An 18,943-nucleotide genomic window follows, 5' to 3' on the forward strand; every position below is an offset into this window, starting at 1 on the left:
AAACAGAGGTACACAGAAAGATGTCTTTGTAATAGAGTCGGCTGGAGCCCAAAGAGCCCATGTATTTCCAAGACTAAATTTCTTTCCTAATTTAACTGTACAGGAAAAAAAAAAATGCAACAACAAAAACCAAAGCCTTAGAGAAAGTTCCTAAAAGGCAAGATTGGTCAGTTGAAAGGGATTTACACAGCTGTTTCACAGTAGCAATAGCTCCATTAAAATGGAAGTCTCATATTTTAGGGTTACTTCCTTCAGTTTAAAAATCTGTAGGCTGTGGAAAGCCATGTGTAAACAACCATACTCTTCATACTTGGATATTATATAACTGGGCTGTCTCTTTTCATTCCTAGTAATTTCTTTTTACTTATGTGATTCTACCCCCACTGATAAAGCCAATTCTAGATTTACAGCCTCTGGGAAGGAAAGAACAAAGGAGCAAATCACTAATTTCTGAGTTTTAAAAGTCAAAGTCTTTATATAAACATTAAAGTTGGAAAAATCATGATGTATGAAATTAAAGGTTTATTCTCTTCTATTTCAGAGAATGTAAAGATAATCTGGGCTGGGTAAAGGAGAGAAATAGCAGAGAGAGAAAGAGAGATTAGATGCTCCTAAATCCTTGGGAAGGGGCCTTGTATCCTCCCCCGATGCTAGGCCAAGTCAGGCAGAGGGGGAATGCACCTCCTCAGTCAGGTTTGGGGAATCCCAGGAGCCTGTGACCTGGAACTTACTTTGCAGATCTCAATAAAGCAGAGCATTTCTTTAAAATGCACTATGCCCTGCTCGGCATGGTAGCATTTGAGTAGCAATGGTTGCATAAGGTTTCCAGCCAAAGGGGGCTGGAGACAGCATCAGAGAGCCCCTGTGGACCCAGGATAGCACAAGGGAACAGCCACACATTTCTCACGTCTCCTGAGAGGGGCTCAGAAATTGTCAAACAGACTTGATGAGTCCTGATGTTTAGGACAAGAAGGATAAAACTTGTGAGGACTCAATAACCAGGTATGGCACAACTAGTGCTACCAAGGTAGATGTCAAAATATCCATGCCAAGGACTTGGACCTCTGAAAGCTCCCAGACCTAGAAGCAAACCTGGGATTTGAGAAGATCCTGAATTGACTGAAAAGACCCTGAAACAATGGAAGAAACTCCAAATTAACCCAAGATTAAATTTCTCCCAAGTAAAATAGGGAACGTGAAATAAAAGTTAAGTTCACTTCATAGGAAAGTCAAATTATATTTCTTAAACATTTGAGTTTATAGGTAGAGAATCATAAGTACTTTACATGACTACCTCAAGCATAATTTTCTCACTGTCCAAAAATAGAAGACAATTACTGTAAAGTTAAAATAAATGTTCTTAATATCCAATATCCAGGTATCATCTATCAATGAAAATATACATTCTGTGATTCTTTTTAACTTGGATCATTTAAAATTATTGAAATGACTAAATCTTCTCATCACTATTGAAATGTGTTTGATTATTAGAGTAAAAGCAGACCAGGAGTCTTATAAAATGAAATTAAAAGGTGATATCCTATGTATGACATTTTAGTTGGACAGTCTTTAATCCCAATTATTTGTTTGAGAGTACATGATGGGAACAAAGAATAAAGCATAAGGAAACCTTTTAGAATTCATACATCCAAATGATTACCATCCTGAAATATTCACCCTGGAAAACCATTGAAATCTAAAGGTATTGATGCTGAAAATATTTCTGGAATCCTCTTTTGAAATTGGCTTCTGAGATGGTATATGTGCCCCACAAGAAAATAGGTGTTGTCACTAGAGTTTAACCAATTTACAAGACATTCAAGAAAGGTAGTCTAGGGGCTTCCCTGGTGGCACAGTGGTTGGGAGTCCGCCTGCCAATGCAGGGGACATGGGTTCAGTCCCTGGCCCGGGAAGATCCCACATGCCACGGAGCAGCTAAGCCCTTGTGCCACAACTACTGAGCCTGCGATCTAGAGCCCGCGAGACACAGCTACTGAGCCTACGTGCCGCAACTACTGAAGCCCGCATGCTTAGAGTCTGTGCTCCGCAACAAGAGAAGCCACTGCGATGAGAAGCCCGCGCACTGCAACGAAGACCCAATGCAGCCAAAAATAAACAAATATATAAATAAATTTATAAAAAAAAAAAAGAAAGAAAGGTAGTCTAAAAGTCTTTGTAGTCAGAATTTATCTTTGATTATTAATAATATTTCCAAGCTTGATACACTTATTCAATAAACTGGACCCAATTCAATAAATTGGTCCCAGTATTAATGGAGTTCACAGTACAAAACTATCCTTAAAGAATGCCCCCACTGAAAATATCCAAAACATCACACATCTGAAGGACACCTATCGAGTTACCAAAGGATTGGCATATATGGTAGAAAATGCACACTCATTCAACAAGGGAGGAAAAGACAGTTAATACTATGAACTTTGACCAATAGATCTATGATGACTCGTGTTGAACTAAATCCTCTTAACTTTTTATTTTCTTAATAAAATATGGTCAGAAATTGTGGTCTCTTTTTTAAAAGCAAAAAAATAATATCGCATCAAAGAAAGGAAGAAAAGAATAACAGAGGCAAACCAGCTGGAGTATTCTCCATGGAGAATAACCAAGCTTTCTGAAAAATTGACAATGTAAGAAGAGATGACCTACAACATCTCTAAACTAAATCTCTCTAACAGTCTTCCCTCCCTGCCACCCAAAAGGAATGCTTTGGTATGTCTGAATGCTCAACCTCTAATTCCAACCATACAGAAGATGAATTAATTGAAATATGTTCCAAATGAAAATTTTAAATATTATGTTAATATTCATGAGCAGAGTGTTTAATATTTAACAAACATTAATGCATCAGCACTGATGAATTAGAACAGATTCGGCAATTAACAGGCACTAGCCATTAACAACTGACATTGTCATACTGGACACCTTATCTGAGCCCTGCTCATGGCTGTTTCTTAAGGAAAGAAATAACTCCTTTTTACATAGAAATAGATGTTTTTTCTTTATGTGAACTCAGTAAGAAACACAGTCTCTAATTGCATCTTATTTTTTGAAAAGTCTATATTTTGCTTCAGAAAAGGTAAAAACACTATAAAAGTAGGTAATTTTATCCACTCAGAAGACTTTAAAAGCAAAGTGATATCACTCTATCAGACAGAAAAGGGCTTCCTAAATTTTTTCTTTTTTTTAATTGAAGTATAGTTGATGTATAAGTTACAGGTGTATAATATAGTGATTCACAATTTTTAAAAGTTATATTCCATTTATAGTTATTATAAAATATTGGCTATATTCCCTGTGTTGTACAATATCTCCCTGTAGCTTATTTTATACATAATAGTTTGCACCTCTTAATTTCCTAACCCTATATTACCGCCCCCCCCTTCCTTCTTCCCACTGGTAACCACTAGTTTGTTCTCTATATCTGTGTTTGTTTCTTTTTTATTATAAAAATTACATGGAGTCTAGGTTCTGCTGGAGGAAACCATACTAAACCAGTTATTGATAATAGTGGAATAACGATAAAAGGGCTCATTTTCTCAGGTACTTAGGGTGTAGAAGATTATAAAATACCCAAAGAGCGACGAGTATTTCTTAGATTCCTTTTTTTTCGTGTTGAAAGAGAACTGCATTCCATGGGTGCTTACCAGACCTAGCCAGCTTCATCTCTCACTTGCAGTGGCTCATAACACTCTGTCTTTCTTTCTCTCTCTCTTTCTCTCTCTCTCTCTCTCTCTGATTTTTCTCTTAACTCCTCCAATTCATTGGCCATGTAGCAGTCAGAGCGATCTTTTAAAGCTGTAAGTCTGATTTTGCCCCTTCCCTACATAAAACTTTTCAAGAAGTTTCTATCGCTTTTTAAATGAAAGATGAACTCCTAAGCTTGACTACATGGCCCTGAATGATTGGTCCTGTATATTTCTCCAATCTCATTTTGAACCTCTCTCCCTTTCACTCATTGTCTTCCTGCCACACAGGACAAAGTTCTTCCCATCCTCTGGCTGTGCACGTATATACCTTCCATTGTCTTCACTAGCTCTTTCCTACTTATCCCTCAATTTCAGCTAAACTGTCACTTTTAAAAGGTCTTCCCTGAATCTCCAATTAATTTTTCTTATCATTATGAACTCATGGATTTAAACATTTGATGGATTTAGTTCATTGCAATTATTATCCTGTTCAAATTGTCTCATTTTTAGCTAATAGTAGCCTTTTAAAATTGGTTTCATATTCATGAATCAATGATATAGCCCTATTAGCCTTAAAGGACTTTTCACTATATGATATAAGATGTTCCATATTCATCTTCTGCATATCTTGATCCACACTTGGACCCATCACACATTTCCCAAAGCTATCTTAGCTTCTTTAGTGGGAAAACAGTAAATCAAGACCACAGTTTTGGTGCTAAAGATTCTCATTGTTATTGGGTGCTTGGTAATTTTTTCAAAGCCCTTCCAGTGGACACAGCTGAGAAATATATTTATAACTATAGCTACATCATACATACTATATTACATACCTACTCTATTACATATGTTCTCAACTGCATATATATAATATATTACATATGTGTGTATATTAAATACCTTATGTTAATACTGATATTTCCAATTCATATTCAGTACTAAAAAGTTTATGCTTAACTTCTTCCATATCAACTGTATCTCATTTTTTCCATAAGAATCCTGCTTCTCAAGGTCACAAGAGATGACAAAATTAGAGTATACCATAATTACTCATTTGTTTTATTCATGTTACATGTAGAATAATCTCAAGATAACAACATTAATATTACCAGCAATATGATTAATGACTACATTTAAAATATTTTTGGCCCACATGACCATATCAATTGATGCAGAAAAAGGATTTGAAAAAAATTAAAATACACCCATAATAAAAACTCTTAGCAAACTGCATCATATATTATAATGATTATAATAGAAAGAAACTTATTTAACCTGATAAAGGATATCTACAACAAGTCCTATAGCTAACACCATATCTAATGATGAAGATTCAATATTTTCCACCTAAGATCAGGAAAAGTCAAAGATGTTTGTTCTCACCACTCCTACTCAACATAGTACTGAAAGCCCTAGCCAGTACAATAAGGCAAGTAAAAGAAATAAAAGGCGCATGTATTGGAAAGAAAAAGAAATAATAAAACTGTCTCTATTCCTACACTGTATGATCTACATAAAAAAATCTAAAAAACGTCCAGGTAAAGCTCCTAGAACTAAGAAATGAGCTTAGCAAATTTGCAAGATAAATGGCAATACACAAAAACAATCTAACATACACCTATATACCAGCAATAAAAACAAGAAATATAATTTTTAAAGTACCACTTATAAGAGCTCCCAAAAATGAAATACCTAGGTATGAATCTAACAAAAAAATGTAGTCTACATGATAAAAAATAAAAAATACTGAGGAAAGAAATCAAGAGCTAAATAAGTGGATTAAATGGCTCAAATATCATTGAGATGTCAATGTTCCCCAAATTTATCTACAGAGTTACCTCTTATCCCAATCAAACTTGCAGCAAGATTTTTACAGGTATTGTCAAAATTTTATATAGAAAGACAAAGGATGTAGAAAACAACTTTGAGAAAGAAGAACAAATTTAGAGGCCTTACATTATCTGGTTTTATGACTTACTGTAAAGTTATACTAATTAAGACAGTATGGTATTAGTGAAAGTATACACAACTAAATTAATGGGACAAAATAGAGAGTCTAGAAATAGACCTACAAAAATACAGTCAACTGACTTTTGATACAAGTACAAAGGCAATTCTATGGATAAAAGATAGGTTTTTTTCCACAAACAGTGCTGAAACAATTGGATATTCATATGCAAAAATATATGCCTCAAGCCACTCTTCATAACTTATAAAAAAAATTAAAGTGGATCATGGACCTAGATGTAAAACATAAAATTACAAATCTTCTGACAAAAGAAAACACAGGAGAAAATGGTCATGAGTTTGGTTTAGGAATAGAATTCTTAGACATAATACTCAGAGCTTGATCCATAAGAGAAAAAAATAGATCAATTATATCTCATCATAACTAAAACAGCTTTCTCTATAAAAGATGGTTAAGAAAGTGAAAGGCAAACTACAGGAAATATCTTCAAATTACAAATCCAACAAAAGATTTATACCCATAATTTTAAAAGAACTCTCAGAATAACAATAAGAAAACAAATATCCAACGAAAAATGGACAAGAGATTTGAGCATTTCACCAAACAAGATATTCAGATCACAAATAAGCACGTGAAAAAATGCTCACCATCTAAAAACCATAATGAGATGCCATTACGCACTTCTTAGAATGGATAAGAAATAAAAACAACAAAGCAAACAATAAACTGACTGATAATGCCAAGTGCTGACAAGGAGGCCAAGAAACTAGAACTCTTATACGTTGCTGGTCGGAATGCAAATTGGTAAAGTCGGTTTGGAAGACAGTTTGGCAGTTTCTTATAAAGTTAAATGTACATTTACAATACTCTGCAATCCCATTCCTAGGAATTCATTTACGCTAGAAAAATGAAAATTTACATTCACACAAAAACCTGCATTTACAGTGTATCACGTTTAGAGCAGCATTGTTTATAATCACCAAAAACTGGAAACAGCCTGAATGTTCTTCATCGGTGAATAAACCAACAAACTCTGGTACAATAAAAATACTGCTTGGCAATAAAAAGAAACAAACTATTGATAGACATGGATGAGTCACAAATGCATTCTGCTCAGTGAAAGAAACCAGACTCAGAAGGTGCAAACTGTATTATTTCACTTATATGACTTTCTGGAAAAGGCAAAACTATAGAGATAAAAACAGGTAAGTGTTCCCAGGGATTAGGGATGGGGGAGGCTTTTACTACAAACAGGCAGCATGAGGGAATATTCTGGCAATGAAGGAGCTGTTCTTTATCTTGATTTTGGTGATGGTTACAAGACTCTATACATTTGTTGAAACTCGCAGATCTATGCACACAAAAATTAGTGAATTTTACTTTATGTAGGTTTTTAATAGTTTAAAATATATATACAAAATAAAAATCTGTGTTTTGTGAGCAGACTATCTTACCCTGAAGAAGTGAGAATCCTGTACCTTTCTCAAAAATAAAACAAATCTTAAAAACATAAAGGAAAAGAAGCAAAAACTTTTCCAGGATTGCACTACTCAGAACTCTAAAATGTCAAGGTGTGGAAAGTTTACCGGCTGCTTTTATACAAAACTGTTCAATTTATCTTGACCTCTCACCTCGGGTTTCAAAACAACAAAAACAGCCTAGTGAAAACTAAACATTTTGGCATCATACAATTCAATGACCTGTAATTGCACCTCCATTAGCTCTGCTGCACCAAGTCTAATCTTAGAGGCTGTTTCTCTCACACGAGGGAGGAGTAATAAGGATAACGCTATGTGAGCCATATTCTCACAGAATAAGGTTTTCTCTAAGTTTCAATCTATTCAATTCAAAATGCATCTAAGCCCTCAATTCCAAGATTTCCTCTTCGAGCCGATATTTTCATAAAATGCCATCAACCAAAAGTATTATACAGAACATGTGGCAACGTTAAGCTATTAAATGAAAATTAAGAACTGAGCTAAAAGAATGTTGCACAGACAGAGCTGCTGAGAAAAAGTCAGCACATTTCAAAATCACCTAGTGGATAACTTGTGTAAGATATTTGGACCCTGCTGCTATATAGTTTTCTGGTTTTCTCTTGCACCTGTAAATTGTGGTTCTTGCTGGCTAAAATCTTCAATCATACCAAGAAGACTTCTGATTATTAGACACAAATCAACACATATAACCATACCCTGAGTCTCAAGATCTATGCCTATAAGATGTAGCTTATCAGCCTTGAGGAGCTATAGAGCAGAGTTTTACCTGATACTGTCAATTTGTTAATTGGTCATATGTGTGTGTGTGTGTGTGTGTGTGTGTGTGTGCATGTGTGTGTGTGTTTATTTATTTATATAGTATATAAATAAAATAAGATATATAAAATAAAATTGTCCAAATCCATGTCATTTTAGACAAGGAAGATGGCCAAGAGTGTGACTGTGGCCTTGACTCCCTTGTAAAACAACAAATTTAATGAGCAAATATCAGCACCTTTACTCTCTAGAAGTGTCTGGGATACACTGATAGTATAGGAGTCAGAGAATTCCAGACAGGCAGGTTTTCTGCACACCTAACTGGGGTTAAACCTAGTTGCAGTATCTCTTTTTGTGTGCCTGATTGGTTGGGCCTCTGTAGAAGGCACAAAACAAGGTAAGTGTTAATTAGTGCTCAAGTTTAAGGGTCCTATTAAGATATGAGAGAAGCAGATGAATCATATATTTCTAGATAAAAATCAGAGATAGTCATCAAACCATTAGATAAATTACACTAGATGCAAAGTCTTATTTCATATTTGATCTTCTCCTTAGACAATTCTGCCTAATCTCTGACTTATTATTCATATTATGCAGTAAATGAAGTTAATGTGCATCCCTCTCTACTTCAGAGGTGAGAAAAAATGAAATTATATATGTAGAAACACTTTAAAAAGAAAATGGCACTAGACAGATGCAAGATAATATTTTTTTAAGAGCCACTGCTGACATTCTCCCAAATACATAGTAATTTTCCAGCTAGTAAATCTAACAGCTAGATTGTTATTTCATATCTGTGATGTGCAAACATTGCTTAAGCTAGTATAAACAGTAGTGTAAAAATGATGGTTCTGCCAAGTGCTATGTGCTCACGCTGATAACAAATGGACACAATAAATTAAATCATCGACATACACCATCCACTTAAAACTCGGACTTTTGCAGGCACCAAGGGAAGATGTCATAGGAAACATTTTGAAGATGAACAATTTTCTGTCCTTAAACTCTCCAAAACCATTTCTCCTGAGAATGACCTTGCTGGCTATGGTGGGTTTCCTAAAATGATTTAACAGAGGATGAAAGGGGGAATTAATTGGCCAGTGTTTCCACTATTTTAGTCATCAAAGACTATAGAACAGTCCGACAAATTAATTTAGACCACCTAACACATCAAAAACGCCACAAAAAACTTTACTACTTTGAAGCCGTGCATTCTGATTGCCTTATTCTTTTTTTTGTTTGTATTGTTTTGTTTTATTTATTTTTTAAAAATTTTTTAACATCTTTATTGGAGTATAATTGCTTTAAAATGGTTTGTTAGTTTCTGCTTTATAAAAAAGTGAATCAGCTATACATATACACATATCACCATATCTCCTCCCGCTTGTGTCTCCCTCCCACCCTCCCTATCCCACCCCTCTAGGGGGTCACAAAGCACCGAGCTGGTCTCCCTGTGCTATGCGGCTACTTCCCACTAGCTATCTATTTTACATTTGGTAGTGTATATATGTCCATGCCACTCTCTCACTTTGTCCCAGCTTACCTTTCCCCCACCCCGTGTCCTCAAGGCCATTCTCTACGTCTGCATCTTTATTCTTGTCCTGCCCCTAGGTTCTTCAGAACCATATTTTGTTTGCTTGTTTTTAGATTCCATATATATGTGTTAGCTTTGGGTATTTATTTTTCTCTTTCTGACTTACTTCATTCTGTATGACAGTCTCTAGGTCCATCCACCTCACTACAGATAACTCAATTTCATTTCTTTTTACGGCTGAGTAATATTCCATTGTATATATGTGCCACATCTTCTTTATCCATTCATCTGTTGATGAACACTTAGGTTGCTTCCATGTCCTGGCTATTGTAAAAAGAGCTGCAGTGAACACTGTGGTACATGACTGTTTTTGAATTATGGTTTTCTCCAGGTATATGCCCAGTAGTGGGATTGCTGGGTCATTTGGTAGTTCTACTTTTAGTTTTTTAAGGAACCTCCATACTGTTCTCCATAGTGGCTGTAACAATTTACATTCCCATCAACAGTGCAAGAGGGTTCCCTTTTCTCCAAACCCTCTCCAACATTTATCGTTTGCAGATTTTTTTGATGATGGCCATTCTGACGGGTGTGAGGTGATACCTCATTGTAGTTTTGATTTGCATTTCTCTAATGATTAGTGATGTTGAGCATCCTTTCATGTGTTTGTTGGCAATCTGTATATCTTCTTTGGAGAAATGTCTATTTAGGTCTTCTGCCCATTTTTGGATTGGGTTGTTTGTTTTTTTGATATTGAGCTGCATGAACTGCTTGTAAATTTTGGAGAATAATCCTTTGTCAGTGGCTTCGTTTGCAAATATTTTCTCCCATTCTGAGGGTTGTCTTTTTGTCTTGTTTATGGTTTCCTTTGCTGTACAAAAGCTTTTAAGTTTCATTAGGTCCCATTTGTTTATTTTTGTTTTTATTTCCATTTCTCTAGAAGGTGGGTCAAAAAGAATCTTGCTGTGATTTATGTCATAGAGTGTTCTGCTTATGTTTTCTTCTAAGAGTTTTATAGTGTCTGGCCTTACATTTAGGTCTTTAATCCGTTTTGAGTTTCTTTTTCGTGTATGGTGTTAGGAGGTGTTTTACTTTCATTCTTTTACATGTAGCTGTCCAGTTTTCCCAGCACCACTTATTGAAGAGGCTGTCTTTTCTCCATTGTATACTCTTTCCTCCTTTATCAAAGATAAGGTGACCATATGTGTGTGGGTTTATCTCTGGGCTTTCTATCCTGTTCCATTGATCTATATTTCTGTTTTTGTGCCAGTACCATACTGTCTTGATTACTGTAGCTTTGTAGTAGAGTCTGAAGTCAGGGAGCTTGATTCCTCCAGCTCCGTTTTTCTTTCTCAAGATTGCTTTGGTTATTCAGGGTCTTTTGTGATTCCATACAAATTGTGAAATTTTTTGTTCTAGTTCTGTGAAAAATGCCATTGGTAGTTTGATAGGGATTGCACTGAATCTGTAGATTGCTTTGGATCCTATTGTCATTTTCACAATGTTGATTCTTCCAATCCAAGAACATGGTATATCTCTCCATCTGTTTGTATCATCTTTAATTTCTTTCATCAGTGTCTTATGGTTTTCTGCATACAGGTCTTTTGTCTCCTTAGGTAGGTTTATGCTTAGGTATTTTATTCTTCTTGTTTCAATGGTAAATGGGAGTGTTTCCTTAATTTCTCTTTTGGATTTTTCATCATTAGTGTATAGGAATGCAAGAGATTTCTGTGCATTAATTTTGGTTCCTGCTACTTTACCAAATTCATTGATTAGCTCTAGTAGTTTTCTGGTAGCATCTTTAGGACTCTCTATGTATAGTATCATGTCATTTGCAAACAGTGACAGCTTTACGTCTTCTTTTCCAATTTGGATTCCTTTTATTTCTTTTTCTTCTCTGATTGCTGTGGCTAAAACTTCCAAAACTATGTTGAATAATAGTGGTGAGAGTGGACAGCCTTGTCTTGTTCCTGATCTTAGTGGAAATGGTTTCAGTTTTTCACCATTGAGAACAATGTTGGCTGTGGGTTTGTCATATATGGCCTTTATTATGTTGAGGTAAGTTCCCTCTATGTCTACTTTCTGGAGGGTTTTTATCATAAATGGGTGTTGAATTTTGTCAAAAGCTTTTTCTGCATCTATTGAGATGATCAAATGGTTCTTCTCCTTCAATTTGTTAATATGGTTTATTACATTGATTGATTTGTGTATATTGAAGAATCCTTGCATTATTACAAGCAACTATATGCCAATACAATGGATAACCTGGAAGAAGTGGACAAATTCTTAGAAAAGCACAACCTTCTGAGACTGAACCAGGAAGAAATAGAAAATATAAACAGACCAATCACAAGAACTGAAATTGAAACTGTGATTAAAAATCTTCCAACAAACAAAAGCTGAGGACCAGATGGCTTCACAGGCGAATTCTATCAAACATTCAGAAAACAGCTAACACCTATCCTTCTCAAACTCTTCCAAAATATAGCAAAGGAAGGAACACTCCCAAACTCGTTCCATGAGGCCACCATCACCCTGATACCAAAACCAGACAAAGATGTCACAAAAACAGAAAACTACAGGCCAATATCACTGATGAATACAGATGCAAAAATCCTCAATAAAATACTAGCAAACAGAATCCAGCAGCACATTAAAAGGATCATACACCATGATCAAGTGGGGTTTATCCCAAGAATGCCTTATTCTTTTACTACACTTGCAATAGCTTTGCTTTACAATTTTCTTATATGAGGAGCTCACTAGGTGGAGAATAGATATTTCTATTGAGTTGCATCTTTGGATAGCATTTAGCACAAGCAAGGAATTTAGGTTATTTTAAACATCTAGAATTACTAGAATGACAATTTTAGAAAGGTCTCTAAAGCTCATGTAGTTTAACCATCTTATAGGCCAAGCAGTTAACGTAAATTATCTAATTTAATCTTTACAATAATTCTAAGAGGCACAAATTATTAACCCCATTTATGGGTACCAGATGCTTAGAGTTCAAGTAATTTGCTCAAGGTCACCTGGTTTATAAATGAGGAATCTGGAATTCCAATACACATTTGTCTGATTCAAAATACTTGCTTTTCCCTCCACATTGAACCTCCTCATCTACCAGTGGTAGGGAGTTTATTCCTCCTGATACAGCAAATCTTTAGACAGTTCTGGCAACGGATATTTCTGATGTCAAATAACTAACTAGGAAAAATATAATGTGCCATAAAAATTCAAATTATCATTTGTTATCACTAACTATATCCTGGGCTTCCCTGGTGGCCCAGTGGTTGAGAATCTGCCTGCTAATGTAGGGGACATGGGTTCGAGCCCTGGTCTGGGAGGATCTCACATGACACGCAGCAACTAGGCCGGTGAGCCACAACTACTGACCCTGCGCGTCTGGAGCCTGTGCTCCACAACAAGAGAGGCCGTGATAGTGAGAGGCCCGTGCACCGCGATGAAGAGTGGCCCCCGCTTGCCACAACTAGAGAAAGCCCTCGCACAGAAACGAAGACCCAACACAGCAAAAAATAATTAATTAATTAATAAACTCCTACTCCCAACATTTTCTTTAAAAAAAATAAAAATAAAAATAAATAACTATATGCTGATTGGTGTTGGGGCGTTGGGGGTGGGGGGGGAGGGTACATCCTAAGCCTATATTTTCCTTTTGAAGATAATTCTCAAAATCATTCTACCATACTTTGGCTTTCAGATTATAATCAAAAGCCTTCCCTTTGCTTAAAAAGGAAGGCATAATTGCATCATTTCTTGACTGGGGTCTCAGAATTCTACCTAATAAATCCAGGTGATTTTAGCCTGAAAAAATGCTCATGTAGACAATATCAACCAACTTTCTAATTCTTAAAAGAACTTCCAAATGATTCCTATAGAATATCTTATTCTAATTATAGTTACATTCTGATAGATCTTCCTGGATAAATTACTTGTAAAATACATCTCTAAGTAGGAAACTAAACTGAGTAGTTAATGGGATAATTTAAGCTTATCCAAATGTTATATATGATTATCCAAAAGTCTTTTTACCTTGATGATAATTGTTGCTTAGTTACAGCTTCTATCATCTCCCACCCAAAGGATCCCACCATCACTTCTAATAAGATGCAATAAAATCATGTGTACAGCATTCTTGTTTCCTACTTGTGGTAGCAGGACATGTGTTTAGTTTAACAAGTATCTATAGCAAGTGATCTAGAAAAGATTGAAGTACTAGAATAGTGTTATCTGGCATCATATGAGACAAAGATGGCATCTGTAATGAGTTTCCATTACCTCTTCACCTCTCTCCCACTCAATGACTTTCTCCATATTTTCTGCTTCTCTTCTGTCACTCCAGAAACACTTGGTTTGACTCCAAGAATCTCTCCATCCACTTGCCTCTCAGTTTATTTTCATGCCCCTTACACCTAAAAAATGATCTCCCCCATTTGAGGACTTGGCCAGTGTCTTGACCTACCCATTATTCCTCAGCAGAGGGGGCTCCAAAATTGCTAATTCCAAGTCTCAATGCCACAAACTAGCACCTGGAAATTATGTACTGATTGGAAACAAGCTGATATTTTACATGCTGATTTGCTCCAAAAACATTACCCTTCAGATAAACAGTAAGTTGGACAAACTTTTTTGTATTTCAAAAGAAGAACAACCAAGAATAGAAATCAATTAGAAAATTGATTTTTAAAGAAATCCCCTCTTGAAAACAGCAAAACAGTGTAACCCTATTACTGTACAGTTCTTTGTTAAACAATTCAATCACATTCATGTGTAAGTTCACGTAAGTTCCTGTTATGTAAACGATTACTGTACAATCAGGATAACTGTCCTATTATGCAACACCAGCATATATTCAACATTCAAAAACTATTTATTAAGTATGTACTCTATGCCAGGCACTAAAGATAGACTTAGCTATACTCAATAATTACATAGGATTATGCTGTTGATGAGCTTGATTTACATTTCCAAGACCATAACAATATTACTATGGAATACTAAATATTGTTATATAGAAGTCTTATATATAGACATTTAAACAATTTTCAAACGAAACTACTTACCAAATAAATTATGGAAATGTAAAGACTTTAAAAGGCCTTAGTTCCCAAGTTTTAAACTATCATACCTTTTCTTCCCCATTTCTAAAATTCTAAGCCACCTCTTCCCTACAATACAAATTAGATTCACTAAGGAAAGAGCTAATATTCTCTCTAATTAAATTACAAATAATGTGTGTCAATTTATTTATGAAAAAAATTGATTACAGGGTTAGCCATAACATGAAACCAAAGTAAACATCATTCAAATGACCAGAATCCAAATGTAATGGAATTTATAGATACTGACGTTTATCGATTTTGCATTGCCAGAAGTAATACATCACACAGTAAAAGCCTGATATAACATGCCTATTGTATAAAACATGCTCACATCAACATGCAATTTATTTGTGTTGCAAGATCATGCAAAAAATTCCAGTAACTAACCCTTTGTTGGAACCACCCATTGAGTTTAATTATAGACTTGTCTATAATGAAGACTGCCTACATCAAATACTTGCTTGGAAATCTACTCCACATACGCTAGAAGTTTTGAAAATAGTAAGATTGATTATTGCAAAAATACTTACAGTAGAAGTTCCTTCTTGCTTGTGGGTTCATCATTTGGGGATGTTTTCATCAGGAGTCATCATGCTTTTGATCTTTAATGCCGTTCTTCCTCCAAGGTTTCTTGTCGGTAATTTCCCAAGCAGAGTCACTTGTACTAACAAACCATTGTCCCATATTGTTTCCTTTTTATGTGTGAATGTTACCCTGTAGATTGATTTCCTGTCCAAAAACAGTCAAAAATGAACAAACGCTGCTGTATGCAAGTGAAATGTGCTACTCAAATACTCTGTTTTTGCAGTTTGGTTCAGGAAGAAATTCCCTGATTGAAAGGAGGAAATATATTGCAGTGCTCCAGAGAACTTAAAAGACAGAAGTTTCTTCCTTATAAATGAGCATATCAAAATTGCCAGCGTCATTTACTCTCACTAGTTTGTGACTCAAGTACTACTGCACCCGAAGCATCCATGTACTGTGTGCAGCCTAAAGACACTCCCAATTGCCACAGTAACAATATCCCAACTATATTTTAAAATCAGGCTTAGTATGCTTTGAAGTACATAATGTTTTCCATTCCTGAAAGGACAAAGAGATCTACATTGTCAAAGTTTATTTTTAAGCTCATATGCTTGCTAAGTGCAGTGGTGAACAGGCTTTCCGTGCCTGTAGTACCATTGCTGGAACCTATTAATGCAAACAGATGAGTCGTTGGCTTGGTTCCACATAGGCTCTTATTTCTTTTTTTAAACCTTATCTAAATTGCATTGATTATAATTTCTTAAATCAAGAATGCTATCACTTTTCTGAGCTTGCTTGTTTTAATTTTATCAGTACAGAAGCAATGCAAGAAAGGTAAATAAGAGGAAGGTTTCAAATAGCTTTTGCTGAGATAAGAAAGTTAGTAATTAGAGGTAGCTTCTGTTTCTGGAGTAAGTTTGAGGGGCATTTGGAGACAATAAAAATGACAACAAATTTTAAATAAAGGAGCCAAAGATAAAGAATGAAAGGGAGAGTAAGAGTAAGGAGAGAGAGCAAGTCAAAGCCAGAGTGAGAGAGAGAGAGAAGCTTTGACTATTAGCAATAATTCTTCACATATTTTCTTATTGTTGGGAAAGCAAATTGCTCTGGTTTGTATAACCCCCTACCCGTCTGCTCAACCCACCAAAATTAGCCCACATGTCATCTAATACCAGACTAAGACTTGTGGAAGCACATTATTGCTCTATTAGAGCTATAACAAAATACCAGCTGAGCAGTGAGCATTAGGTGGTAGGGTGACCCTGAGGTAATACAATCCGTGTTATGGAATTTCTAGCCCAAATTTTAAACATCTGGTTTTGATAATGATAATAAATGTGATAATGTACATTAAATACCGGTATTCAGGTAACATAATCCTTCCACCTGACTAAAACAATGCACGCTTTTCAAATCGTATGACAGCGCGAGAGATTAGATAGACAGACACATATTTATAACTGCACATACCAAAACAATCCTCACCATGCACAGACTTATACATGTACACATACGCAGCAATATAGCACATAAACTGTCAGTGGACTTTCCAGAAATAAGAGTGAGTTTTCACTGAATCCTTCTATGCTCTCTTTTCTGGACATCCCTTTGCACAGTTGCGCTAATTTGTAGGAGACTTGGCTGAGAGTGAGAGGAATGGAAGGGGAATGTGAAAAATAATAATGCTAATTGGACCAGACAGAGATGTGAACCCCTGACCTTTGCTTCATTAGTACCATCTCATGCTATAATCTGATGAAGTACCCAGCCACTGGCAACTTGAAAAATAAACTAAATCAGGTTACTCTTATCCTATTTTAACTTCATGGGAAAGAGTTTCTGCATTTTGAATCCAAATATTACCATATTATTAACTGTCAAGTAATTCAGTGCTGTAAATGATTCTAGGGTCTAGAAATTAAGATCCCTTTAAATTAGCATCTTAGAATTAGACTAGTTGATGAAAAAGTCTTAACCCATGAGCATTTGCTGACCTTATATATTTGCATATGAGAAAGCAGATGGAGCAACCTGGAGGATGGAGAGGGTGGAAGCTGCTGGGATGAAAGTCATGTTGGGATTCACGAATGTTTGGTTAGTGTGGGGTTGAGAGATAAGGAAGTGTTTGATGGTGGTTAAGGGCTTGTTTCCTCCTGATGCTCAAAGCTCCATGAGTCAGGTGAATAGTATTTCAAGGAGTTGGCACAAAATAAAAACCCCAAGTGCTCTTTCTCGGTTTGAGCCAAACCCAAACCTTTTCAAAGGTGTGAAAAGAAGCAGCCACATTGGTTTGGTTTTCCTTTCCTGGGCCACTCTTCTTCCTGGTGCTGGCCAACATCACACAGAAGTCTTGTGACATGAGCCATTTCCATGGAATTTTAAATTCTGCCAAAAGAAAAAGAGGGATTGGAAATTTCGTGAGAATGGTTATTCTTAGGAGATTTCCATCCCAGATTCCTAACTTGTGTGGCTCAGATAAGCATCTAAAATGCACGGCCAAACCTTCTGAGGTCCCTAATGCACTTATTTCCAATCACATTTCTGCATAGAGACCTCAAAGTAACAGTGAATGCAATGGTTTGTTGGGAAATATTTTCTGTATGCCAGCCCAAGATTCCCCTACCTATGCGGCAATGGGTTTGGAACACCATTTACAACACAAATATTGGGTTTGAATGTCCCCAGAACATAGTCAGTTTTTAGATGAGACATGTTTACATTCTCCCAAATGAAAACAACCTACCCCAAAGTAAACCTTCAATTATTTTGCTTCTGAGAAACTTCAAAATATTATAAGAATATTTTCCTGGCACATTGTTAAGTGTGTAGCTGCCCAAGCTCTTCCTATAGGTTAATTTCTCATGAGAAGACTATATGGTAAATACAACCAAAATCTCACTAATTGGGATGCTATATCAGTTAGTCATTGCTATGTAACAAACCTACTCCAAAACTCAACGGCTTAAATAATAGACATTTATTATTGCTGACTATTTTATAGGTCAGCATGACAATCCTGGCCTTATCTGGGCATCAGCTGCATATCAGGTAGGTGACTCTGTGATCTTTAATGTGTTTGGGGGTCAGCTTTCTGCAGGCTGATATAGGATAGACTCAGCTGGGACAACTGAGCTCTTCTTGTGTCTTCACTTGTACCTGTCTTTCATATCCCTTCAATAGGTCAGTTCAGGAATGCTCTCTGGCCAGCTTAAATATGTTTTCAAGGCAATCAAAGTCAAGAGAGGAAGTGTAAAAGTACAAGTGCATTTTAATGCCTCTGTTTGGGTCAACTTGCCAAGCCCAGAGTTAGTGTGTGTGTTCGAGGGTGGCAGGGATTCAGTACCGAAGGATGTGGATACGGAGAGGCATGGAAAATTGGGGCCATTCATACAATCTATATACCAAAGGCATATTGAAAATAAGAAGCCAGTCATATTCAGTCACTTGGATGAACCTACGACAATATCAGGAGGCATCAACCTGTGAGACTAGAATTAACTTTTAGTACCAAGACAGAAGATGAAAGCCAAATCTCAAATTGAAATGGGTAGAAAGTATCCTAAGAATGCACAGGCAACACACCAAAATGGCACCTGTGTTGGAGATGAAGTTGGAGGTATGGCCAGAGACGGCCATGAGGAACACATAAAAGCCAAAGAAAGCCACGAAAGGTGCTGAAACCAGTTAGCAAGCACTAACAAGTTAAAAGATGAACACTTGGGTTACGTCTCTCTGGAGTAATTTTCTTAAAGGTGGTTGTTTGATGAGGAATGCAGTTAACAGATGCAATTGTCTACAGGAGACAATGGATTTGATTCAATAGAATAGAGTTGTGA

General features: G+C 36.1%; 1 protein-coding gene across 1 annotated transcript in view; it reads right to left on the reverse strand.

Annotated features, from left to right (window-relative positions):
• The window catches only part of KCNK2 (potassium two pore domain channel subfamily K member 2), a 239,424-nt gene extending 223,898 nt beyond the window's left edge, over nt 1-15,526 (reverse strand). Inside the window, exon 1 of the mRNA XM_007451285.1 lies at nt 15,113-15,526. Within this exon, the coding sequence (XP_007451347.1) occupies nt 15,113-15,146 (34 nt within the window). The 5' untranslated portion in view covers nt 15,147-15,526. The remainder of the gene's footprint in view (nt 1-15,112) is intronic.
• Between the last annotated feature and the right edge of the window lie 3,417 nt (nt 15,527-18,943).

This window comes from Lipotes vexillifer, unplaced genomic scaffold, assembly GCF_000442215.2.
Source record: "Lipotes vexillifer unplaced genomic scaffold, Lipotes_vexillifer_v1.1 scaffold570, whole genome shotgun sequence".
In the NCBI taxonomy this organism is placed as follows: Eukaryota; Metazoa; Chordata; class Mammalia; order Artiodactyla; family Lipotidae; genus Lipotes; species Lipotes vexillifer.